General features: G+C 42.0%; 2 protein-coding genes across 11 annotated transcripts in view; one reads left to right on the top strand and one right to left on the bottom strand.

The window, feature by feature from the left end:
* Positions 1 to 859: 859 nt before the first annotated feature.
* Positions 860 to 8,036, bottom strand: arsa (arylsulfatase A). Its single transcript, XM_052060281.1, has 8 exons — positions 7,702 to 8,036; positions 6,137 to 6,377; positions 5,485 to 5,703; positions 5,233 to 5,402; positions 5,002 to 5,126; positions 4,640 to 4,767; positions 3,999 to 4,101; positions 860 to 2,458 (listed from the first exon to the last, which is right to left on the bottom strand). The coding sequence occupies exons 1-8, from the start codon at positions 7,920 to 7,922 to the stop codon at positions 2,163 to 2,165; spliced, it is 1,503 nt and encodes a 500-aa protein (XP_051916241.1). The 5' UTR covers positions 7,923 to 8,036; the 3' UTR covers positions 860 to 2,162.
* A 15,224-nt stretch (positions 8,037 to 23,260) lies between these two features.
* The window catches only part of shank3a (SH3 and multiple ankyrin repeat domains 3a), a 209,004-nt gene continuing 205,405 nt past the window's right edge, over positions 23,261 to 26,859 (top strand). For 3 of the 10 annotated variants that reach the window (XM_052060206.1, XM_052060207.1, XM_052060208.1), the window contains exon 1: positions 23,347 to 23,754. In XM_052060206.1, coding sequence (XP_051916166.1) covers positions 23,630 to 23,754 — 125 coding nt within the window. In that variant the 5' untranslated portion in view covers positions 23,347 to 23,629. Of the gene's footprint in view, positions 23,322 to 23,346; positions 23,755 to 26,859 lie in introns of those variants that run through there. The other 7 variants (XR_007961621.1, XM_052060200.1, XM_052060203.1 and 4 more) reach the window with 3 other exon arrangements.

Below are 26,859 nucleotides of genomic sequence, written 5' to 3'. Positions count from 1 at the left end.
TTTAAAAATGACTGAGGCAATTATGCTATGTGGCTGATGATAGATTTTTCTTAAATATATGGATCTTTTATTCTGAAAATATAATGCTTTTCCTCCCTAATAATAGTGTGATTTAACTGCCGTAAATTCGACTTTTTCACATGAAAACTCTTAATTTTTTTTTATTCTTCTCAAATAGGACGCTTTACTCCCCCAACTAGGACTTTTACCATCACACATTAAACTTTTTTTCCTGTCAAAAACTGTTCTTTTAAAAATAGGACAAAAAAAGTTAACTTTTTCCGACTTTCTCAAATTAGTAGGACCTTTTTCTGTAGTATTGCATATTTTTTCCTGAAATTACAGGGAAGTTATTCGTAACCCTTTCAGGGACAGTGGTCACTGCAGTGGACAGCTTGTTATATCAGGTAACAGGGTGCATGAAAGGGTTAAAAAAAAATCTGGCTTTTCCCTTCTAAGTTTTTCTCCTCATACACATCACAACTATATTCTGGTTGTCTGGGTTTTTTTCTCTTCAGTGTTGCCCTTCAAACTTCACACTCAGCTCACTTGTGACACAATCATTTGTTTCTTGTTTGTAAGGCAGCCAAGAGGCCCACTGAAAAGCCATATTTCCACTACGACTGTTCTGGCGTGTAGTAAAAATGTCATGTCTGTTGTTTGGGTTTTTTTTCTGAACCAAGTTAAAAAAAATGCTTTTAATTACAAAGGCGGACAAAAAAACCCCATTAAAGTCGTCATACGTGCTGTCACGTTTTATTTCTTGCTTTTAGAGGGTGAGCATCAGTCATATAATCTCCAGTAGGAAGAGTATTTAATATCTTATGTACATGAGGGAAGGGCACAGTGAAATTGGAAGGACGTTTGAACATTTATTCGACCTCACTGATATGCGTTTTAGGTTCCATGTACTAGTATTCTCACAATTCGGCGCACTAGTAGAATGGCTATCAAGGATATTGTATAGATGCTCAATCAGCCCTATGGAAATTGCTTTGGTAGGATTTTGGCAGGGCTTGGCTGTTTTTTTCCTCCATCCCACTGCTATCATTTTGCTGGTGTATAAAACCATAGAGACTCCTAAGTAGTGCTGTGTCCGTTTTTTCACCTCTGTTATTCAACTACTGAGTATGTCATGGATTCAAGAGTCCACCACAACAACAAAGAACAACACGTTCATGTATGTGATCTGCAATATTTGGGACGTTTCAACATATTTTTGCATATTACATTTAGGACATAATGTGGTGAATGCTGTTGCCCTGATAAAAAAAAAAAAAACTCAGGCAAAAATGGGTGTTGGAGATGATGAAGTACTGCGTGGCTACGTTGCTAATTGGCTCGGGTGATTGTGTATACTACGTACATTAGAGGAACAGTATGTGACTGAGCAACATATATTATCTTTTACCTTTCAAACTTGTACAACTCAAGGGAGGGGGGAAAAAAAGAATCTGCTTTGTCGTGAATTTGGTCTTAAGAATAAAATATATGCTTGATGTCCAAAATCATTCTTCTTGTTTTTATTGTTACAACAAAACACACGGGACCGCCGTACTATTATTTTCTTCTCAAAATGTGCAATAACTTTATTCTCTTCATGTAGCATTTGATTTTTTATTCATAATCAGATTTGTTTGAATAGCATGACTTTATTTTCTTAAAATTACAACTCTTGACTTCATGACTGAGGATCTACACAGGCAAAAAAATAAAATAAAAATTTAGCCAGCACATTGGTATTGTTTTATCACTGTTGTGTTAGTGAATTAAAACGTGACTTAAACCACTGCTTCTATAAATTTTCGACTCAAGTACAACCTCAAAAAATACTTAACCATGTTACCTAAAAATGTACCTGAATCAATTTTAAAACAAATCATATTTTCGTTAAATGTTAAATCCAACTGAACTGTACTTACCAAATGTACTGCACTGGATTGAAACAAAGGAAGTCAGTAACATGCACGGTTCGAACATCTAATTCTATGATTTTTTTTTTCACGTACCATGAGAGGGAGCCTGCATACTATTGGTGGTATTTGTGGTATTAGAAACATGACATAGAAACAGTGCAATATTCACAGTCAACAGAAATACCGCAATGAACAAAGATTATTGTACTCCTTAATGGATATTTGCAATGCTTTTGTTACAAGCCGTCAGCATTGACAGCAATGAGGTTTCGGTCTGCACTGCGGACTGCAGCAAGGCTCCAGCTGCGGGTCACTTCCTTTCCTGATCTGACTCTCTCCAAACAACATGGAGGCTTCAAAACGCTCCTTGACTTTCTTGATTCTCTCCAGCAGCGCCGGGATATCCGTTTCGCCGCCCGGCACTAGCGGGTAATACTCCGAGGGGTCCGCCTCCAGGTCGAAGAGCAGCGGCGGATCGTGAGCGGTAAGGACGGCGAACACTGAGCATTCTTTGTCGGGGGTGGTGCTGCTTAAGGTTGAACCTGGTGGATGGGAACAACGATGAGGAATACGAGTAGGGTAAGGGGAAAGATGGTTGTGGTTGCCGAAGGGGCTTGGAAAATTACATGTAGTTTTGAAATAGACCCTGTCTGAATGCAGAGTGGTTCAATTGTTCAAACATGCTCTCCAACAGGGGTTCTTGAAAGCCGACAAAAATATTTATATATATATATATATATATATATATATATATATATATATATATACATATACATATATATATATATTCATTCATTCATCTTCCGAGCCGCTTGATCCTCATTAGGGTGGCGGGGGGTGCTGGAGCCTATCCCAGCTGTCTTCGGGCAGTAGGCAGGGGACACCCTGAATCGGTTGCCAGCCAATCGCAGGGCACACAGAAACGAACAACCATTCGCACTCACACTCACACCTAGGGACAATTTAGAGTGTTCAATCAGCCTGCCACGCATGTTTTTGGAATGTGGGAGGAAACCGGAGCACCTGGAGAAAACCCACGCAGAGCTGGAATCGAACCCGGTACCTCCGCACTGTGAAGCCGACGTGCTAACCACTTGACTACCGGGCCGCCCTATATAATATCATTTTCGAATACTATCAGGTTTAGTTTCGTTCAGCCTGTTTGAACTAGACTTCTCATCTGCACTCTACTTGCTGTGGCCAGTGTTTCCACACTTACCGTATTTTATGACCTATAAGGTGTTTTGGATTATAATGAATTTGGATTATTCAATGAATGGCCTATTTTAAAACAATTTTCATATGGAGGGCACACTGCATAATAAGGTGCAAAGAATCGAAGTTACAATGGTAGCTGCAGTTGCAATACGCATCCACTAGATGGAGCCACGCTACAGAGAATACAATACAATAGAGCTTTATTTTTTTAGAGCCTTCACAACCGCTGCAGCTGTAACAAAGCCATTAGAACTGGTCACAAACACAGACATGAAACATATACATACAAATGGGATGACGAAACAATAAATGAAGGACAAAAGTTATGAAGACAATTTATTCAAAAAAAGGCATACAAACCTCAAGGGGCTAAAATACCTTATAAGGCATGAAAATACGGCATTTTGAAAAAAATAACTTTACATTTACCATATACAGGTTACTCTCTTTCAAAAGTAACCAAATTACTTTACTGGTTACTTAATTTTAAAAGAAAGTTAGTTTACATGTGACCTTTATACTAGATACTGACAAACCTGCTTAACATAAATCTGTAGTCTGAATACTTAACAGGAAAAAATGAATGTGTTATTCATTACCGGAAGATGTGCACATTTTGGAGTTATGCGTCACTTACCATCTTAGTAACTGGATGAGGCCATTTTTTTTGGCTTCTTTAAAATTGCGTCTGGCATCAAGGTTTGTTGCTACAGTTGCTTTTAAATGAGGTTGTCATGGTGTGCCAGAAACATAATATACAAATATAAAGGTTCTATGTTTATATGAACATAAATTTGGAGTTTGGGGTTCGTAATGGGGAGCCTGGGTCAAGTATTCTCGCTGCACTGAAGATATGAAGCTCACCTCGTGTGAAGAAGTGTGCCTTGTACTTTCCAAGTCGGAGTGCGAAGAGGCCCAACTTTTCACTGGGATCAGTAGGGTAGAACATCATAGCCTCCCTTTTACTCTGCAAATCAAAGTTGACAAAAAATAAATAACATCAACACAGGGCTTTCAAGGTATTCTTGAATGCAATTTCAAGTGTTAAAAAAATCCTCATTCTATGATATCAACTTTTTTCCAGGATAAATGACTTTTTCTTGTCAAATTGATACCTATACAGTATTGACATATTTTAGACCATATTTTCTTGCATTGGCATTGTTTTATTTTCATTCTCACTTTTAAGATGACTTTTCTTTCCAGTAAGACTGCAACAGATTTTTTTTCTTTCTTTTGCTTGAAAAACATGTCACCTTTTTCTTGGAAGATTACCATGATATTTTTTTAATATTGCCTGCAAGCCTCGCGAGGATAAGCGACTCATAACGGATGGCTGGATATTTTTTTAACGTGACTTTTTCTTCTCATCAACATTTTTATGAATCTGACCCATGATTGGGTGTTACCTGAGCAACATTAATGTCATTTTCAGTTGAAGACAAGTGGCAAAATGTCTGCTCCCTTAGATGGACAAAAACAGGTGGACTTTGACTTTGTTTTACCTTTCCATGATTGATCAGGATTTCAGTCATATCAACACCATCCAGCTCCACTGGGGGCGATTTTGCTCCTGCAAGCCTAGCGATGGTGGGCAGGATGTCCAGAGTGCTGGCCAGCTCACGTGTTACACCTGAATACAATAAAGGAACAGATAGCTGTACTCAGGCTATATGTAGTACAATTTATCTACTCTAAATTGTGCTTCCTGGGTTATAAGCAACTGTTTCTGTAATAAAAAAGGCATTCACAGTTAGATAAGTCCAAATTTAGAGCTGCACAACTTAAGTGTTGTCGCGCCACCACATCTCTTGGCAGCGCTATTTGGATTGTGTTGAAGGAACGTCGCGGGGTTATTGCAGCAAACCTGGCTTGATGGTGCCTGGCCAGAAGGCGATGGCGGGTTCTCTCATCCCACCCTCGTACGTGGTGCCTTTGCCGCATCTCAGAGTTCCGGCGTTGCCGCCGCGGGACGTGCGCATCAGCGAAGGCCTGACACAAACAAAATTGAGGGAAAAGTTGCAAACTATGACAGTTTTGGTGCCAATTTTAAAAACGTGAACATGCGTGTGCGTTTGTGTGTGTGTGAATTCCTGACCCGTTGTCTGCCGTGAAAAACACCAGCGTATTATTAATCACTCCGCTCTCCTCCAAGGTGGCAAGTAAGTTTCCAACAGTGTTGTCAAACTCCAGCAGAGAGTCTCCGAATGGGCCTCTTGATGTCTTTCCGGCAGCCCCCTCGCCAGCATACTGGGGGTAATGGGTGTGCTGGTGCGAGACACAGAAAAACATGTAAAACATGTTAAAAAAAGGCAAGGTAAAAAGCTAGCGTATGTCGTTGGCTGCCTACGTGTGACGGATAGTAGAGGAAAAAGGGTCGCTTCTTCTTGGCCGAGGTGGTGATAAAGCTGGTGGCGAAGTCGCTGTATGCCCGTTCCAGATCCAGGAAGTTGACGGGCTGCTCCTTGATGACTTCATTGTGCATCAGCGGGACCAGAACGGTGCCCACGTCGCACTGCCCAAAGCATTTAACGTCCGGAGGGAAGCAGGTCAGGTTGTGACACGGACCCTACGTAGCAACATGGATAATATGCCACATTACTTTTCATTACAAGATTTTGTTCTTCACTGAAAGAATTGATTGAAAAAGAACGTGGTCATTCAAAAAAAATGTACTCTTCTGCTAAATCTTTTTTCTCTTTCTCCTTTCTTCTTTCTACATACATTCTTGCTGCTGGAGGCTGTAAATTTCCCCAGTGTGGGACGAATAAAGGATATCTTATCTTATCTTAAATAATTTGGCCAATCTTATTCTCAAATAAACTGAAATACATTTTTAATATATTTTTAATTGTATCACTTTTACATGGATGTCTGTTTTAAGACAAAACAAAATGTTATAGTTCGCTAATTATTTCCAAAATTCCCTAATTTAACTTCCTATGGAAGTTTACCGGCAAACTTTCAGTCACACTGGCTTCAATACATTTTGGAGCACTGACCATGTCGTGTGAGTACGGTATGCCGAGGTACTCGTCGAAGCCCTGCTTGGTAGGAAGGAACATTCCATTCGTCCCGAATCCCAGGTGCCACTTCCCCACGGCAGCCGTGGCATAGCCCAGAGGCTTCAGCACCTCGGCGATGGTGGATTCGTTGAGCGGTAGTCCACCGATGGAACCGGGATACAGAACTCCGGGGTAAATCCCCGAGCGGGTCTGATAGCGACCAGTCAGCAGCGACGCCCTGCACGGACAACGGTGAATATAAAAAGCCTACACGCCCCTGTTTAAATGCCAAGTTTTTGTGATGTAAATAAACGAGACCAAAAAAAAAAAATCTCAAAACCGTGTCCCCCATTAATGTGAGCTATAAACCGTACAACTTAATTAAAAAACAAGTATGAGAGATAAAATACCGGTAAGCACCAGTGATCACATGTTTTAAGTGTTTCATTAACCACAAAAAAAATTCTGATGTTGTTGTGGATTTTATATTTTGTCCCGACAGGCTTTAAAAATAATTTTTTAAAAATAAAAATTATAATTACAGTTGTGTATTGTGATTGTTTGATTGTTTGCATTAAAAGCATTAATACAGTATATGTGTACGTCTACAATCCTAAAGTCATTAATAATAATAATCACGATGTAATCACTGCGATTGGCTGGCAACCGATTCAGGGTGTCCCCCGCCTACTGCCCGAAGACAGGTGGGATAGGCTCCAGCACTCCCCGACCCTAGTGAGGATCAAGCGGCTCGGAAGATGAATGAATGAATGAATGAACGATGTAATCAAGTTAACAATAAAATTAAATCTAATATTTTGCTTTTAAAATAAACTATTTTATTACACTTTGAATTATTCATTGTGATACTTATTTTCCACCGGTTAATAATTGGTTACTAAAGTAATATAAAAACACAATACTATTTAAAATGCAATTACCTGTAATTACTGAATAATTAAAGAAATATGTCATGAAGACGCATTTTACACAACATTCTACACAATTACAATGCACATTCTTTACTGATAGCCGACGTGTGCACATGTTGAGCATGACGTCTCTGAGCCACTGGTGAAAGGAAACTTTGATTCTCTCCTCTCATCTCAAACGACAAAGCCTATGAGGGAAAAGTGGTTAGGATTGCACTGCTGTTCTGTTTTTTTTTTGTTATGTGTTGTGTTTATTATTTTACTTTAACTGTTTTACTAAGCGCTTTGTTAAAGCTGCAGTCGTTTTGTGAAAGCACTATATACATCAGGATGTATTGTATTGTTTTCCTTCTGCTCTTTAATTGTGAAATATGCGTTATTAATTTTTATTTTTTTAATATTAACAATGATGAAAACAAGTTAAACATGACATTTACACAATTACAGGATATTTATTTATCCACTTTGTGACTAAATAAATAACAATAACACAATATTTTCGTCGATGTATAAAGAATGACACCGTTGCCGATGATCTTCTGTTGCTTTATTCCCACAAGCGGCAGCAGAATGCTGAGGAAATAAAATAAGTGTAGTTTGTGTTAATAGAGAACAATGTGTCACAATGACCTGGACGGACTGCAGACGGGACTGGTGCTGTAGAAGTCCGTAAAGCGGAGTCCCTGCGCTGCAAGTCGGTCCAGATTCGGTGTAAGCGAGCTGGGGTGTCCGTAACAACCCAAGTCCCCAAAACCCACATCATCGGCAAAGATCACAACAAAATTGGGCAGCAATGTGGCGTGTGTACAAGGGCAGAACAAGGTCACAAACACCAGGCGGGTAAATTCCATTCTGAAGCTCGTCAAATGACAGAAGAAAGTCCTCAAATGAAATCGGACAACCACCAGAAGCGGAACCAAAACAAACGGTCTATTTGCCAACGCAGTGTCGCGTCTTTGTGACGTATAATATGCGCAATGGACTCCATCGTCATCGTCTTGCTCGGACTATAAAATCAAAATCCAATGGATTCATTTTGTATCCAAGTCCAAGACGGTGTTTATCAAACTGTATTTCTGTGTCTTTGAATGTCATCTAATAAGATTAACATTAATGTGTATTTTATCGATAAAATATCCTTGTGACGAGGCACCTATTCCGAACGACCTGAGTTACAGTCCAAGGTTGTTTTTTTTCCTTTTTTGGGTGGGGGCGGCATTTTTATTTTGTAATGGAAATTAGACAGTGTGTTCGGTTCGGAGACTGATAGGATGGTGGTAATTATTTTTCTAATTAAGCATTTACATACCAGTCTTTGGGGAATTATTCTTTTTTAATATACTGTGCGTGTGTGTGTGTGTGAATGTGTATGTGTATATATATATATACATATATATATATATATATATATATATATATATATATATATATATAGTATTATTGTAATAAATTTTTGGGTCCCCCAATTTTCATTTGAAACATTAACCTGTCTTGACATCCTCCTTCCAAACCCTAACCATGAAACCCTTGGTGAAAACCCCAAGCCTTTATTGAAACACTCTCTCTGAAACACACAATTTTGGGGAAATGTTTTATTTAAACCCCGATTTAACACCCTTAATCTGTTTTTAAACCCTTTTGTGAAAACTGAATCCTACTTTGATTCCTGAATCCCTCTGTCTCGAAAACACAAATCTAAAGCCCCAAACCTTGATTGAAATCTTAATTTTCAACCCTAACCCCAATTTGAAGCCCTAATATGGGCGTTCCGGGACGGAAGCACTTTAAAAGAACGAGGATGGGGATGTAGGACAATTATTATATGACTAAGGGCGGAGGGACGATGATGGCAGTGTACCCATGTCGCGGACAGATGACGGACTTGCAAATACTCACTAAATTTTGACTAACAAACCCATATTTGAAACCCTCGACTTTGTATTGAAAGCCTAATGAAAAGCCCTAACACTACTCTAATTCTAGTTTCAATCCCTATCCCTCGCTTGAAACCCTACTTTGGAGCCCTAACCTTTCCACGGTGCAGACCTTATGATTAGACACCCAACCTCCTTCAATTCTAGTGTCCTATTTTTAATTTGCCAAGACATAGCACTACTTAAACATAAATCTTAAATTCCAGTGTGTGGTGGTTCCATATCGCCCCCCCCCCTCCCCGACATGTCCTCTGTCGTAACCTTGGCTTTGTCACCATGATTGGACCCTGCACTCGCTCCATTATGCCCAACATGAGCAGAAATAAATGGGTCGCAGGAGAGGACGTCACTGTTGATTTCAGTGAAGACGACACTCTGCTAGCGCGTCTATTTATCCATTTATCTATTCCGAGTCATCCATTGCCACCCTCTGAGGTGGACAGGTTGAGATTGGAAAGAGGAGGTGGTTGTGGGAGGAAGACAGGAGACACGGCCTTCATTTAAAACGCACATCAGGTCAGTGTCTGGAAGCTTTATTGATACCACACCAAAAAAAAAAAAGTCAATATCACATTAAAACATAATTTATCATGTTGAAACATGATAAATTTAACTTCCACATTTGACAAAACAAAACAAAGCAGTTCTTTCTAGTTTGGGAATAGTGGTTACAATTGCATCACTATACATGTACACTATACATATGTCTACATCTCCCTTTCATAATTTTGCTACTGTAAATTGGGAATTTTTCCATTGTGAGACAAATAAAGGTTTCTTATCTTATGTCTTATCTGACGGAGTTGTGCTGTATTAACCTGTTTTGTTATTTTATGTTTACTGTTCTGTAAAGCGCTTTGTTACAGCTGCAGCTGTTGTGAAAGTGCTATATCGATATATTGTATTATATTGTATAAAACTTGAAATTTCGCACATTATAATGTGAAAACTATCACCTGACAATATGACAGCCTACCGTTAAAACATACAACCTATCACCTTAAACTTGAAATTCATCATGTTTTAACAAGCGTTAACTCTCAGCTTGAAGTGTGAGGCATAAAAAATGGCATCAGTGTTTGTGCGCTTCTCCCTCACAACTGTAGTTTAGCTTTGGGGGCTGGGGGCTGCCGTGGAGGGGGGGGGGGGGGTCTGTAACATCTGCTGATAGTTTTGATTTACTATTCACTTTCACATTTCTCTGCAGGATTGACCTACATTCAGCTTCTAATTTTGTGTGTGTTTGTGTATGTGAGAGAGAGACTGTGAAAGGGGTGTATTAAAATGAGACACTATATAGCCGTTAACGAAATGACGCGAGCGCTTTTATTTCTCACTTGGGTCCTTAGTAGTCAGTTGTGTGTGTTATTCACTGTTTTTTTTTTTTTTTTTTTTTACAGTGGAAGCTCTACGGTCGCAGTATCAGTAATTTTTCCCCAGAGAAAATAATGGAAAATTAAATCATCTGTGTGTGAGGAATGTAAAATGTGTGTATTTTTTTAATGATGAAATATCAATGCATGGTCATATTTTAAATAGATCTAGAATGGCTGCAATATATATGGCTGCAATATATACATTTGTGATGATTTGGGCTGCCACAATTAAATGGGCCTGATTGTCTGGGATATTGGCATTTAAAAAAGGCTCCAGCACGCCCGCAAACCTCATGAGGAGGATAAGCAGTTCGGATAATGGATAATGGATATAAAATATTGATATCAAAATATCTAATCAAGCACTTTCTCAACCAGCAATCAACCAAATTCACTTCACCCGTGGTCAGTTTTTAATTCACGGCTTAATTTGATTGTTTTTATCATAATTTATCCTAAAATGACAATCCGGTCATGAAGAAGTTTGATTTTTCACTGAAAACTCATTACCGGTACATCTTTGCTGAAGAGTAGTGCAGTAAAAATGTTTATTTTGTGTTTTTGATGCCATGATGAGATGGATTAGTTATCAAAACAAACCATTAGCATTTTGACCATAATCAATCAGTCCTAATTGATAATTTATTTACACTAAAGTGTTGTACAATAAAGCAATACCGTCATTAATAGCGCTCACGTAATGAAGAATATTCCTCGAACAATGGAAAGGACTATTTGGTCAAAACAAAACAAAGTGGAGTTTGTTGCCCAACTCAAATTATCCTCAAAATGAGAGTAGTTCGAGCGTGTGTTTTTTTCTCTCCCTCTCCCTCCCTTGTGGTTTCTTTCTGACTTCCGGGTTGAGTGAACGCTGGGGCGTTTTGGCTGCCGCTGCTCAACCCGTATTGTTTTGTGTTTTTTGTTATTGTAAAGTGTCCTTGGGTGTCTTGAAAGTCGCTTATAAATAAAAGGTATTATTATTATTATTATGTAATTAAATAGACTTAGGACAGCCCGGTAGTCCAGTGGTTAGCACGTCGGCTTCACAGTGCAGAGGTACCGGGTTCGATTCCAGCTCCGGCCTCCCTGTGTGGAGTTTGCATGTTCTCCCCGGGCCTGCGTGGGTTTTCTCCGGGTGCTCCGGTTTCCTCCCACATTCCAAAAATATGCATGGCAGGCTGATTGAACACTCTAAATTGTCCCTAGGTGTGAGTGTGAGCGTGGATGGTTGTTCGTCTATGTGTGCCCTGCGATTGGCTGGCAACTGATTCAGGGTGTCCCCAGCCTACTGCCCGAAGACAGCTGGGATAGGCTCCAGCACCCCCGCGACCCTAGTGAGGATCAAGCGGCTCGGAAAATGAATGAATGAATGAATAAATAGACTTATTCGTCAAGATGTATTAATTATGCATCTCCTTGTGGCGTGCACGCTTTGGCCACCAGGAGGGAGCATAACGCAGAGACACATAATACACAACGATCGTGTAAGATGTACAAATGTTTCTTTTTTTGCAGAGTATAAAGAACACATGCCCGTGACGTGAGTATTGTGATGTTATCTGTCATCATGTCTTGTGCACAATTTGTGTTTAGAATCCGTTGCGTGTTGGGTTTTGTTTAGTTAGTTCGTCTACAATGTTATGCACTGTGCGATTGAGGACTTAGATGGTTTTTTTGACAACTGTAACAACTTGTAATGCTTTTTCTTTTGTGCACTTGACATTCGACTTTAAATCATTATTAGTTCTACGTTAGCAGTTTAGAAAATCCAATCGATGGCTTTAATTGAACATGTGGAGCTAAGATGACTGCATGTACTTGGGAGGCAAGTATTTTCACTTAAACACACGTGCAAAACTTTTGTCTAACTTTTTTTTTATTGTCCAACCTCAGGGCTGTGACTGTTGTGCACAGTTTTATGTAATGGTCTCATCTCAGAGTAAGCTACCTCATTTGCCTGACTGTGCTGAAATAAACCGAACACACACGCACACTCACACATCACTTGGCATGTCTGGAAGTTGCAGCTTTTTTGGCTTTCAATGTGTGCATCCTGTGATAGGTTGACGAGTCTTCTGATTTGTAATTCCCTTGATGGAGCTTGCAAGTCTTGAGTAGCTTTGGATCTGTTTTTAACATCTGCTTTCACAGCTTTGTGTGTGTGCGTGTGTGTGTGCGTGCGTGTGTGTGTGCGTGTGTGTGCGTGTGTGCGTGTGTGTGTGTGTGTGCGTGTGTGTGTCCACGGGTTTGTGTCTGCAGGCCAGTTGAATGTGCGCTGGAAAGAAGTAGCCCGCAGGCAAAAATGTTACATCCGAACTGACACACCATCATAAATCCCCCAAATCAACCCCGATTTAAGATTGAAATCCCAATGGGACACCTTCACCCATGTTTGAAACCCAAACACTTCCATGATTCCCCCAGTTTAACAGCTAAACTCTTATTTAAAACCCTAAGACATCTTTGGAGCCTAATTTGACAACCCTACCCCTGCCCAAAAACCAAACCCTCGTTTATGCATCCATCCGTTTTCAACACCGCTTAAGGTCACAGGGATTTACTGGCGCCACTGTAGTGTAAAACCCTAATTTGAAACCATAACTCTAGCTCCAGACGCTGAACTTGTCTTGAAACCAGAATTTGAAGCTTCAACCATAATTTAAAACCATAACTCTAGTTTGAAATGGTTGTCTTGAAACCTTCATTTGAAGACCAAATCTCACACCTTAATTGTCGTTTGAAACACCTAACCTGATTTTAAACCCCGATTTTAGACCGTAATCCTTGTTTAAAACCCCAACCCTGGCCATAAAACTGAGTTTGAAACTCTTTTGTGATGCCTTAACCCTAATTATTCATTCATTCATTCATTCATCTTCCGTACCGCTTGATCCTCACTAGGGTCGCGGGGGGCGCTGGAGCCCATCCCAGCCGTCTCCGGGCAGTAGGCGGGGGACACCCTGAATCGGTTGCCAGCCAATCGCAGGGCACACATAGACAAACAACCGTCCACGCTCACACTCACGCCTAGGGACAATTTGGAGTGTTCAATCAGCCTGCCATGCATATTTTTGGAATGTGGGAGGAAACCGGAGCACCCGGAGAAAACCCACGCAGGCCCGGGGAGAACATGCAAACTCCACACAGGGAGGCCGGAGCTGGAATCGAACCCGGTGCCTCTGCACTGTGAAGCCGACGCGCTAACCACTGGACTACCGGGCCGCCTAACCCTAATTAGAGACCCTAATTTATCATCCTTGCTGTGTTTCATCTTTTTCTTGAATATTTCTGATATTCATCATACTGATCCACTCTCTTCTTTCATCTCAAACTACTTCAAACAACAAAGCGTGTGACGGAAAAGTGGTTAGGACTGCACGACTGTCCGTGTTTTATGTTATGTGTTGTGTTTATTATTTTACTTTATGTTAACAGTTTTGTTAAGCGCTTTGTTACAGCTGCCGCTGTTGTGAATGCGCTATATAAATCAGCATGTATTGTCTTGTATTTCTCAAATGGGCTGGTTGCTGTTTGGTGCCTGGCGTTGATTTAACCATATAAAAGCTGGGATTTAACCCATGACTAATAGTACAGTATGTGCAAGGCTTGGGTGTGCAAGAGCATTAAAAAAGTGCAGGCTATCCTATGATCACTAGTGGGCGCTAAAGGATTACAAGTCGAGTTAGCAAAGGGTTCTTTTATTATAATATTTTTTTTCCAACAAGGGGCAACAAACCTCCTTACATTCTGCTTTTAATTATCAGTTACAACCATAAGCTGTCAGATATGATTTGTATGCAACCCCATACATGACATGGATTTTATTTTATTTTTTGTCACCACAATATGGATCGAATGTGAGAACAAAATACTCAGTCGTGGGTTTAGTATTAATCCCGTACAAACAATTTGGACTGGCAACAGCAATCCGTGATGTTTTCTATTCCTGCCTTTCTTTTTATATAGTAGGTGCTTTGCTTACTTACTTTGCTTACCCGGCGCTCTGGGATTTATGTTAATGCGGATACAACACATGTAAAATGTCCACACACCCATGTTTAAATGATACCTTTTTGTGATAAAAGAAAAAAAAGAGACCAAGATGAGTCATCTGACTTTTCCACGATTACTGTGACCTAAAACCTGTACAACTGAATTGAAAAAAAAAAAAGAAAATCTCTTCAATCGTGTAATAAAACATAAACTGTGATTACGTGGTTGCACAAGTGTGCACACCATCATTTTAAGTGCATCTTGTTCTAGTGGGCTTTTCCTGACATTTTTGTATTGACATCCCTAATTTTAGGAGAGTGTACAGACATGTGCAACCACATTGATTTCAGTTATTTATTTATACTAAGACTCGATGTTTTAAAAAAATTGCTCAATTGTGTTGTGCACACTGGAAGTCCCATTACTGGTGGAAAAAGTTTCAAAATTATTTCTCCAGGTATCATTTTGTTATATCACAAAAAACAAACCCCCCTAAAAAAAACAGCTTTTTAACGCGGGTGTGTCGACTTTTTATACCACATCTATATCGTAGCCACAGTAAAAAAAATAAAATAAAATAAACGGTGGTCTGCAAATTTGTAAATGGTTGTAAAATCAGCAATAATTATGCAGGCACTGCTTTAGGTACCCACAGGGCATCTTACGGAAATGAAGCACAATGTCAATCAAAAGTGAGCATGAAGTGTTTCATTTACGCAAGAGATTGACAACGCTACAGTGACAGCCTGAGGTATTTGCTCAAGGCACATTTTGTGGCCATCCACTGTTTGAGTGGAGATCAAGCGGTCCTTATGATGAAAGTTATTGTGCGTCTGGATCGTGCACCGCGGGAACAACGACAGCGTTGGCAAACATGGCGGCAGCTCTATCTGGCACAACAGACGCTGGAAGAGCAAGCGAGTGGTATCATGCAGTGAAATCTAACAGGCCTCAGTGGAGCAACGCAAGCCCAGGAACTCATTAATGTTTGAAGAGTTGCTGGGCTAATATTGACATTATTAGCTTGCACTGTTGCGCTGTCATTGTTCCAAACTCGGAGGCAAGCTGAAATCACCTATTCGCAAAATTGTTCAATGGACATTGCGTTTATTTCAATAGTATACTGTACTTGTATGTACGAGTCAGACTTAACCCTTAGGTCCTTCGAAACAAAAAACCCCTAAGTTACGCGTTTTACAATTTTGGAAATGATGTATGTTGTGTTATACAAACATTATTTTTTTTTTTCAAACACTCAAAATGTTCAGAGGCATCTGTGCTATCCATACATATATATTCATTCATTCATTCATTCATTCATCTTCTTAACCGCTTGATCTTCACTAGGGTCGCGGGGGGTGCTGGAGCCTATCCCAGCTGTCTCCGGGCAGTAGGCAGGGTACACCCTGAATCGGTTGCCAACCAATCGCAGGGCACACAGAGACGAACAACCATCCACGCTCACACTCACACCTAGGGACAATTGAGAGTGTTCAATCAGCCTGCCATGCATATTTTTGGAATGTGGGAGGAAACCGGAGTACCCGGATAAAACCCATGCAGGCCCGGGGAGAACATGCAAACTCCACACAGGGAGGCCGGAGTGGGATCTTAAAGTGCATTACTATAGTTTTCAATATCAATTACTTGTTGAAGTTTGTGCCTTTGTACAATCACTTGACATCTACCAAGGCCGTATGTGGCCCACAAGTGGAAAAAAAATGAGTTGGAAACCCCTGGTCTACGCGATATATGTCTTTGATCGCGATCTACTTGTAGACCGATCCCGAACCAATCGAGAGGGCTGTAAGGGGACATGAAAAAAAAGTGTGTGTGTGTGCGTGTTATTAATATTATATATTTTTGTGTTGGTGTACACTGCACCCGAAGCCTCGTATCAGTTTCACTTTCACAACAAAAGTATTTAAAATCCCCGGAAGTTGTCAGCGGTCTGCGTTGGCAACATGCGAAGAGAGCTCTTGCGATATATCTTTATTTATTGATTGATTTTATATTACTCTCATTCAAAGTTTGTTTTATCTGCAATTAGGCCGATGGCATTGACAACTGTCAGAAATCAGTTTTTGCATGAAACCGGTCCATGCCATAAAAACGGTTGGGGTTTGCTGAACTGTCCTGAAAAGAAAAAAAACATTGATGAAGTCATCGACCAATCGACTTACTCGACTTTTCATCACGTTAGCGATGACTTAAAAAATTTCCAGTTGTCCGAGACTTGACTTGCTTGATTTTTGCCACAGTAACTTTGGACATGTGTACATTTGTGACTTACTCCCACTTCAGCATTTTGACACACTTTGCCAGATTGAATCAAATTCAGTGATCCATTCACCATTTCCCTTTTGGACCTGCCTGGTGATATTAAAAAGTGAGGCAGCATGACTCGCCCTTATGACCAATCTGCTTTACTCTCCAGTCTCATTCTGCAGCACACAGCCAAGTTCCAGAAGTCAAGTCAAGTCAAGTCAACAGTCTTTATAGAGCACTTTCAAACAGCCATCGCTGCATACAAAGTGCTGTACATGGAGTAATTTAACATGCACAATAAACAGTAAGACAAATCGGTAATAAAGGCAGTAGAAAGCACCAAACAGTAAAATCAAGAACAAATCTGTCATGCTGAGTCGAATGGCAAAGAATACAAGTGAGTTTTGAGGAGGGCTTTGAAGATGGGCAGCGAGGAGGCTTGCCGAATGTTCAGTGGGAGGTCATTCCAGAGAGAGGGACCAGCAACAGAAGTGATTTATTCCATTTCAGACTGACTCCCACCTCAGCCTCAGCTTCTGAGCAATTGACAGCGATGGCTCCCATGGAAACATGAGTTTACCCACGTGTGTTAATAGGAGGAGTAGATTTATGCCTCAAAGAAACTACCTAAACATGTTCCGATAAATGGGCCCAATCCTAAAAGTAGGACTTGGGTGTGAAAATTCATCGTCATCATCACCTTGAGATTCGCTTTGTCCTCAGGTGCTCCACTCTGACCGTAAACAGCTCTGGCAGAATTGATCATCATTTGCAATGAGTGTGTCATCACCCAAGACCCGCTCCTCACCTCGAAATTTCTAGACTCACCTTAAATGCCTCTTGTTAGAAGTAAATTGTCACTTTCATTTTCCAATTCGTAGTCACTTAACGGATGATGCGTACAATAATATGCGCGCGAGTGCGCGCGCACACACACACGAATAAATTGAAGAGCTTTGGTGTTCTTTTCAGGAAACAGTTATGAGATGACACAGACACACTGTTCTGAATAATTTTTTCACTGAACCACTAACAACATGGTGCGATAGTCAAGGAACTATTTACTGTGATAAGATTAAGATATCCTTGATAGTCTTGGTGTTATACCTTTCTCATTATATTTGAACTGTTTTTGTTTTATGACTTTCAAGAGTGGGGCGAACCGCTGGTCTAGTGGTTAGTGCATCGACCTCACAGTGCAGCAGTACCGGGTTCAATTCCAGCTCCGGCTTCCCTGTGTGGAGTTAGCATGTTCTCCCCATGCATGCGTGGGTTTTCTCCGGGTAGTCCGGTTTCTTCTCAGAAACATGCATGGCAGGCTGATTGCACACTCTAAATTGTCCCAAGTTGTGCGTGTGAGTGCAAATGGATTTTCGTTTCTGTGTGCCCTGCGATTGGCTGGCAAGTAGTTCAGGGTGTCCCTCGCCTACTGCCCGAAGACAGCTAGGATTGGCTCCAGCACCCCACGCGGCCCTTGTGAGGATAAAGCGGATCAGAAAATGGATAATAATAATAATAATAATAATAATGCATTTTATTTAAAAGCGCCTTTCATGCCACCCAAGGACACTGTACAAACAATAAGAAAATACAATGTAAACATTTGTGAACGAGATGTTATATAAAAACAGGACATAAAATCATAAAAACATAGGAAATGGAAGAGCTATGTGTTGTAGGCAATCCTGAACAGGTGTGTTTTTAGTTGGGACTTGAAAGTGGAAAGAGGTGTGCAGTTTTGGAGGTCCGGAGGTAGGTTGTTCCAGAGCTTTGGAGCAGCGTGACTGAAGGCTCTGGCTCCCATGGTGATGGATGGATGGACTTCCAAGAGCAGTAACTTATTTTGTTTTAATCCTTACTGAATATAGATTGTTTCCAAATCTTAACCAAGCATGTCCTTTGAGGCATCCCTCTACTTTTTGCACAGTCTGGCTTTCTTTCCAGTATTGGTTGCACAGTAACTTAAAACCCCTCTAGCAATGCATTTAGAGTGTCAAACTCTTAGCATATTCAAATGAATTCACAATTTATACTCTTCACGTGGAACAAAATGATGTCAAACCCCGATAAACACTTGCAGAATATATTTCACACTGGAAGATGTAAACAAGATTGCCTGGCTCTTCATTAGCAGCTTCATCGCTTTGCTCTTTTACAGTGTGCAAGCAGATCACGCTAATGACTTCAGAGGCGCGTACTGTAATAAATGCAAAATGCATGAGCAAGCCTCACGATTAGTTTTTGCCAGTCCAAGAGTTTTTTTTTGATCAGCTGTTGGTAAACATGGCTGACTTTGCTGCTCATGCTGGGCACTGGGATTATCCTATTAAGAGGATATACCGTACCAGGACTTTATCCAAAGAACCTTGCATCGATTCCAGCTCGTTTAGTGAACGCTGCTATCGCGCACATTGGCAGGAACGCAAATAGTTCACGTAACGCGATGTAATTTAAGCTCCAGAAACGACGGTCGCTTAGTTTTTTTTTTTCAGCCATACACAACTCTCTGGTTTTATGTTGATTACACCTGTAATAAAAATAGTCTTTACAGGCAAATCCAGTCTACAGCAAAAAAAAAAAGAAGAAAAAAAAGAATTTGCCTCACTGTTCCAATACTTTTGAAGGAGATCATACGAGTGAATGTGTGCTTAATAATTAGGAGGGAAATGTTTTTCCTTTGCTTTTGTGATGTAACCTTTCGGATCGCTAAACGTGATTCCAAATGATTAATTGACATATGGCATTAAATCGAAATAGTTCTTTGAGGCGCTGAATGTTTGTTCTTTCCGCTGAATGGTGACTTAATTGCCAATGCTCTCGTTCTTTACTCTGGCAGAGGATTAAATTGGTGGTAAAACCTCCACTTTGGAATTCCTCTGCTGCATAGCGAGGCTACGTCAGTGTCCCCGCTGACTCGAGCGGCGAGCGGCAGCTCATCATTCTCGTTACCATTTCCGGTGTCGGCTCGGCTTAATCACATGAAATTCATTTGGCCAGGAAGCGGGCAGCTTAATGAACGTAAATGAATTAGCAAGTATAGCGTCTCAGAGTGTCTAATTGCATTCTTGACTCGGAATTAGCATGGCGAGCTATTAGCTACAGGAACTCACCGAATCGCTATTCAGGTCTTCACAGGGCATGTCAGCTGCCATACCCTTGAATCAATTAGCAATGCGGTGGCCACAGAGTGACATCCTATTTCTTTTTGTCATGCTTGATAATGTCCTCCCGCATTGTTTGTCTTGCGGTGCTGAAGCAGCTTCTCGCTTGTCTCACGGATCTCACAGGCACTGTCCTTGTCATAAAACCCTCACAAGCCCAATGAATTGAGTATAATTTGCGCAATCCAATGGGGTCCTAAGCCAGAGCCATCGTAGTCTGATTGTTATCCATCCATCCATCCATTTTCCGATCCGATTTATCCTCACACGGGTGCTGTAGTCTATCCCAGCTGTCTTCGGGCAGTAGGCAGGGACGCCCCGAACCGATTGCCAGCCAATCGCAGGGCACACAGAGACGAGCAACCATCCGCGCTCACATTCATACCTAGGGACAGTTTAGACTAGAGTGTTCAATCAGCCCGCCGTGCATGTTTTGGAATGTGGGAGGAAATCGGAGTACCCGGAGAAAACCCACGCAGGCCCGGGGAGAACATGCACACTCCACACAGTCGCCCTCTGATTGTTATCTCTCTAAATGCAGTTTTTGAGAACACATGTTGTATGTTAGCTGATTTCATTTACATGGACAACAATATCCAGGTATTGGACGTCCTCCATTTCCAGCATACAGTGGCACATTGATTCATGAGTGACACAATCTTTTTGAAGATTTTCGCAATTTTTTAAATGTGTTTTTTTAATTTGACTAACCGATTATCATGTTTTCATGTTTCTTTACGTTTCACTTAATTCAGTCGCATTTCAGTTCAGCGTCAGCTCTTGAGCAAACCACACGCCTTCTCTCATTGTGACTTTACAAGTATGTTCGTGAGAACTATGCCATGTTCCATCTTCGCAGCCAGAGGAACGGAACTTGGGCATACGTTGCTTTCCAAACTCAATTCTACCTGGGCAAGTCTGAAGGCCCTCCGCTCAGCTTTGAAGTACTTTGTGAGGTCACTTCCTCACTGCTATCATCACCATCATCATCGCTCCAAATCGAATGGGAATTCTGCGCTCTCAAGAAATATTCATCTCATCACTGCTGATCACAGTGAGCCTCATTGTCCTCTGTCAGCACGTGAAACGTCTCGTTTTTAAAATCCGCCCACGCCTGCCTAAATATGCTGCTGCTTAACATTTTCAAACAAGAATGATCAATAGGCGTCATCGCCAGAGAGCGCTGTGGGCCTGGTACACTTTCTTCTGGGCACAGAGGCTACTATTGTGTTCTTTATTCACGATGCGAATGCCGGCCTCTTCTTTTCTGACAACAAAGGCTTACATGATCCCCGGCGAGACAGATGGATATGTACATCAAGTCTTTTGCTGTCAACAAAACAGAAGCGTCACACTAACTGGAAAGGGAAGAAAAGCTCCACCGGGGGATAGAAGTCGTGATGGCGTAAAGAACACAACACACTGAACAAGGAGCTCCATAGAGAGAGGTTATGCAGTGGTGCATTCTTTGAAAGTGGAATGAAGACAAATGCTTCGCTTAAGAGCAAAAACAAATAGATGTATTGGTAATAACCTAAACGTAGGATGACTAAACCTTCTTTCCATCACAGGGTAGCTACTTCCATCCATCCATCCGTTTTTGATAACACTCATCCTGGGTGGGACTAAACCTTCTTTTTAAAGCGGGGGTGGGGAGCATGCATGCCCTCATAGTCGAATAATGACTCCAGTACTTGGTCAGACTTCAGATTCAACATCCTCAATTTATTAACATAACAAATTGTGTATTAAAAAAATCTTGCACCCGGAGTCTGCAGTAGGATCTTGGCAAAGACTGAAAACGTCTGACTCCACCTCCACTATTACAATTGTAAGCATGACTTCTGGTGATATCATCAGACCGTGTATGAGTTCAGCAAGAAATAAAAAACTCCAGTTAATGTAACTGTGACAATCCATGAACTTTATTGGCTACACTTTTCATGCAAGCTACATGGACCATATTTAGCATTAAAAAGCCCCCCATAAAAATGAACATTTTGAGACAGGAAACGATTCACATTCATTGAGTGGGACCTAAACTCATGTTTTCCGCACTTCAGTCAGGCAAGTGAACCACTACACCAGCAGTGACCTTAGTTATCTTAGCCTGCTCAATGTGGGTTCTTTTGCATTTAATGTCAGATAACATTAAACCTGGTCATTTGGGCTTCTTAACTCATTCAGTACCAGTCAATTCTGGACCAAGTCTGAAAAGACGTTTAAAAACGTCTTTGGGGGTGAATGAGTTAATGGGAGAAATTGACACCTGAAGTTTTGTACTTATGTCCAATCTCTTGTATAGTTTAGTTTTGGTCAGCTTCGCAAAATAAGATAATGGAAATAGAAGCATTCTGGGCTTATTTTGAATAGAGTTGCAAAACCTTAATTTGCGAGCCTCTTGCAGTATTTTCAGGAGGACTAATCCCGTGGTCTGCTATGACAAAGTTGAGAGAAGATGAAGTCGTGCAGTACTTGATTTGGTTTTGATTCACGACGATCAATTTAAAATTGTAGATTTTCGTGTCTTTGTGTGGCCTGGTACCAAATGTTCCATGTTGGGGTTTGGAGACAATTGTCTTGCATGGTAGGTCTGAAGGTCTGCTGCGCTTAGTCTAGTTCATGAAGCTTAATAGAATATCAATGAAAAAAAAAGTAAATCTCTATCCAAGCAGGAATCAACTTTCCTTGAAGGTGACCCTCATCACAGCCATGGTTATGGTATTTATTGTGTTTTGTATTTTTAGTGGGAGTTCAATTACAGGCCACATCGGTTTAGAGGAGGGCTTATTCACAGGCTGTGAAATAGCCGGGAAGCTCATTGCCATGAATGGCAGGCATTGCCCTTCTGAGGTGGGAGAGTGAGAAGAATAAACCCGTGTTGGGGTTCTGGGATCGAGTCCTGTGCTGGTACAAAATCAGGAATGAAGTTTTGGGTGAAATTTATGGGATGATGGGAACACTGCATGCACGCATGTGTATATAAAGTGTGTAACTGCGCTGATAACAATGCCATGCCATTGCTTCGAGGTGGTAATTATGAGAGGCAAATCCTTATCCCCTTAATTCCGAGCTCGCAAATTCTCAATAAAGAAGCGGCGTTTTCCTGACTTTTTGGGTGACAGAACTTGCACGGTACGGATGGAGAGGAAACTTTGGATCCCTCTCAGGCACACAAGCACGCGCACCCGTGAGGTACTCAATTATTAATGCAGGTGTGGAGCACTTCTGCCTAGAGAGGGAGGGTTTACACATTGTTTAAAAAGTGATCTTTTGTGCTGTTTACCCAATTTCCTCTTCAAACTTTCATCTCCAACAAAGCCAATCTGCACATGACCTTTGAACCTGCCCCATGAGGTAATCCATGCACACGCACGCACACACACACACACACACACACACACACACACACACACACACACACACACACACACACACACACACACACACACACACACACTGATGGCTAATGACTGACCAGTGCTGACAGGCATGTCTGCTTTCCAGCCACACAGGAGGTAGTCAACACACACACACACACACACACGGCATTTAATATACTGTCTAGTCTGTTCAAGACTGGCCTAGCGTGACTCAGTTGAGTGTGTTCACCTCCGTTTGAACGGCCTGATATTGTTTCACTCGTAGGATCCTCTTACTGCGGACAACAAAGAGGCCAGCATTGCCTCCTTACACACACACACACACATACACACATATATACCGGGGAACAGACTTTGGGTTGGCAGCCCGAGAGCAGCAGTCACATTTTGCATAGTCGTTCATCTGGGAAACTGACTTAGAGACACAGTAACTTTTCTTCTCCATGGTGATAATTAATTGGTCTGTTTTTTTTTCTTTTTCGAAGAATCAATTTTATTTTTTTCATCCGATGCAAATTAGCTGCCAAGACCCAGAACCTCTCCGACCTCTCGATGTTCAGCTTTGCAGGTAGGAAATGAGTCAACGATTTTATGTTACTTAATTATTTGGATTCTTACATCAATTGATGTATTTTTCTACGATAGTTTGGTCATGCTGACAATTTTGAAGCAGTCATGTATCAAGATTAAGATATCCTTTATTTGTCCCACAATGGGGAAATTTATAACCACCAGCAGCAAGAATGTAGGCAGAAAGAAGAAAGAAGAAAAAACAAACAAACACCGTTCAATTAAGTGCAATATAAATACAAAAGGGATAAATCGCGGTGCTATTTACAGTTGTTTTCACATCAATTAATTATTATTAATATTACTGTTGCTATTTATATATATATATATAGCTCACGGCGGCTGGATAGCTCAGTTGGTAAGGCATCGGTTTGGCATACGGGAGACGGTGGTTCGAATCCCGCTTGGGGCAAAAATGAGCACATAACACCATCCTTGGGCAAGATCCTTCACGCTAATGCCTACCTCATACAATGATGAGAGACAATAAAACGAATGACATGCCGGCTCAGACGTCGCCCGGCCAAACAAGGTCTGCGTCAGGTGCTGGGGAACCAGAGCACCTTGATGAAAAATGGGCGAGATACGATAACATGGCTCTGTTGGAATGCTACTACTCAAGCAACCCTAGTCAGAGGGGTTACATGCAGAGAATGTGGCTAAATGGTTACTTCGAAACCCACAGTCACGGTTGACCGCGAAACAACTAGTAGCTCAGTGTTCCAACATCCACAAACGGCAACTGCTGTCACAACTTGAGATTGATGAGGTACAACGCAGGTTCCATGGTGAAGGGCCCCAGGCTGCCAGATCAGAGGAGGAGGTCATACAAGAGATTGGGAGGCAACCCCCAATGAATGCAGATGATGAGATTGGGTGGCCAGCCCCAATGAATGAAATGCTGAGCGAGGCAGCAACTGACCTGAAAGCTAAGATCATGGCGAGAATGAAAGCGGGGCAACCTAGAAACCGATTACAACGGCTATGTGAAGTACCATCTGAAAGTCTCATAGAAAGTGTGAATGCAGCACTGAGGGCGATCCCTACCGTAACGATCACAGAAACCAATGAGCTGATATACGCTTCAGCATCAGTGATCCTGGAGACTCTGGGCTATAAGAGCAACCATGGTAGCCATGAGATACGTTACCCACCATGGAAAAGACGGTTGGAGGCTAAGATCAAGGCGGCCCGGAAAGATGTGAGTCAATTAACGGAGGCCCAGAGAGGTGTGATGAAAAGGCCGATACCCGAGAGGTACATCCAGATGACCATACCTGAAGCACTCGAAACTGCCAAACAAAGGCTCCAAGCCTTGTCCAGTCGCCTAAAGCGGTACACGAAAGAGAATGAGGCCAGACGAATAAACAGGCTGTTCGCAACACAACCTGCGAAAGTGTACGCTCAGTGGCAGGGTCCTAACAACAGAGCTGACCCACCAAGACTGGAAACTGAAAGGTACTGGAAAGGCATATGGGAGAAGGAGGTTGCACATAACAGCAGTGCACAATGGCTGGTGACCCTGAGAGAGGAGCACAGCAACCTCCCTGAACAGAACCCGGTTACCATAACAGTGGCAGACATACAGGAAAGAGTCTCAGATATGAAGAACTGGACAGCACCAGGCCCGGACATGGTCCACACCTACTGGCTAAAGAAACTCACAGCACTCCATGAGCGCCTAGCAGTACAAATGAACCAGCTGCTGAGGGATGGGACTCACCCAGAATGGCTAACCGAAGGGCGAACCATCCTGATCATGAAGGATCCCTCAAAGGGTGCAGCCCCATCCAACTATCGGCCAATAACCTGTCTCTCCACAACATGGAGGCTCATGTCAGGCATCATTGCGGCTAAGATAAGTGGACACATGGATCAATACATGAACGAAGCACAGAAGGGCATTGGTAGAGATACCAGAGGAGCCAAACATCAGCTCCTGGTTGACAGAACAGTCGCACAAGACTGCAGGTCCCGACGTACCAACCTGTGCACAGCTTGGATTGATTACAGGAAAGCCTATGACTCGATGCCACATACATGGATCACTGAATGCTTGGAGTTGTATAAAGTGAACAGGACCCTAAGAGCCTTCGTTGCGAACTCGATGAGGATGTGGAAAACCACACTTGAAGCCAATGGCAAGCCACTTACCCAAGTGTCCATCAAATGTGGCATATACCAAGGTGATGCACTATCCCCACTGCTGTTCTGCATAGGACTGAACCCCCTAAGCCAAGTAATCACCAAGACAGGCTATGGATACCGCCTCAGAAATGGAGCTACAATCAGTCACCTCCTCTACATGGATGACATAAAGCTGTATGCTAAGAGCGAAAGGGACATAGATTCCCTGATCCACACAACCAGGATCTACAGCAGCGACATCGGGATGTCATTCGGGCTTGAGAAATGTAGTCGGATGGTGACTAAGAGAGGAAAGGTAGTCCGCACTGAAGGGGTCTCACTCCCTGAAGGAACAATAGCAGACATTGAGGACAGCAACAAGTACCTTGGTATACCACAAGCCAATGGCAACCTCGAACTGGCAACAAGGAAAGCGGCTACGGCCAAATACCTCCAGCGAGTGAGGCAAGTCCTAAGAAGCCAGCTCAATGGCAAGAATAAGACCCGGGCAATAAACAGCTATGCCCTGCCAGTGATCAGATACCCTGCAGGAATAATAAGGTGGCCAAAGGAAGAGATTCAGACCACGGACGTTAAGACCCGAAAGCTCCTAACCATGCATGGAGGGTTCCATCCCAAATCCAGCACCCTGAGACTGTATGCAAGCCGAAAGGAAGGAGGCCGGGGACTAGTGAGTGTGAGAGCCACTGTCCAGGATGAAACATCCAAGCTCCATGAATACATAAAGGAGAAGACTCCAACGGATGACGTACTCGGAGAATGTCTCAGACAATGGGGAACAGAAGATGAGGCGCTGGAAGAGGGACCATCATGGGAGGACAAGCCCCTACACGGGATGTACCACCGGACCATAACTGAAGTGGCTGATCTCAAGAAGTCCTATCAGTGGCTAGAGAGGGCTGGCCTGAAGGACAGCACAGAGGCACTCATCCTGGCTGCTCAGGAACAGGCCTTG

The sequence above is a fragment of the Hippocampus zosterae genome, chromosome 3 (genome assembly GCF_025434085.1).
Source record: "Hippocampus zosterae strain Florida chromosome 3, ASM2543408v3, whole genome shotgun sequence".
In the NCBI taxonomy this organism is placed as follows: Eukaryota; Metazoa; Chordata; class Actinopteri; order Syngnathiformes; family Syngnathidae; genus Hippocampus; species Hippocampus zosterae.
This window is presented reverse-complemented; position numbering and strand designations above follow the sequence as displayed.

What these genes read in the sequence shown, in the direction of transcription:
- arsa (XM_052060281.1), bottom strand. Translation starts at nt 7,922, where the DNA reads ATGGAATTTACCCGCCTGGTGTTTGTGACCTTGTTCTGCCCTTGTACA. An exon ending in TCCTCTACTATCCGTCACAC is followed by an intron (nt 5,403 to 5,484) that starts GTAGGCAGCCAA and finishes GTCTCGCACCAG; the next exon opens with CACACCCATTACCCCCAGTA. An exon ending in TTTTTCACGGCAGACAACGG is followed by an intron (nt 5,127 to 5,232) that starts GTCAGGAATTCA and finishes TGTTTGTGTCAG; the next exon opens with GCCTTCGCTGATGCGCACGT.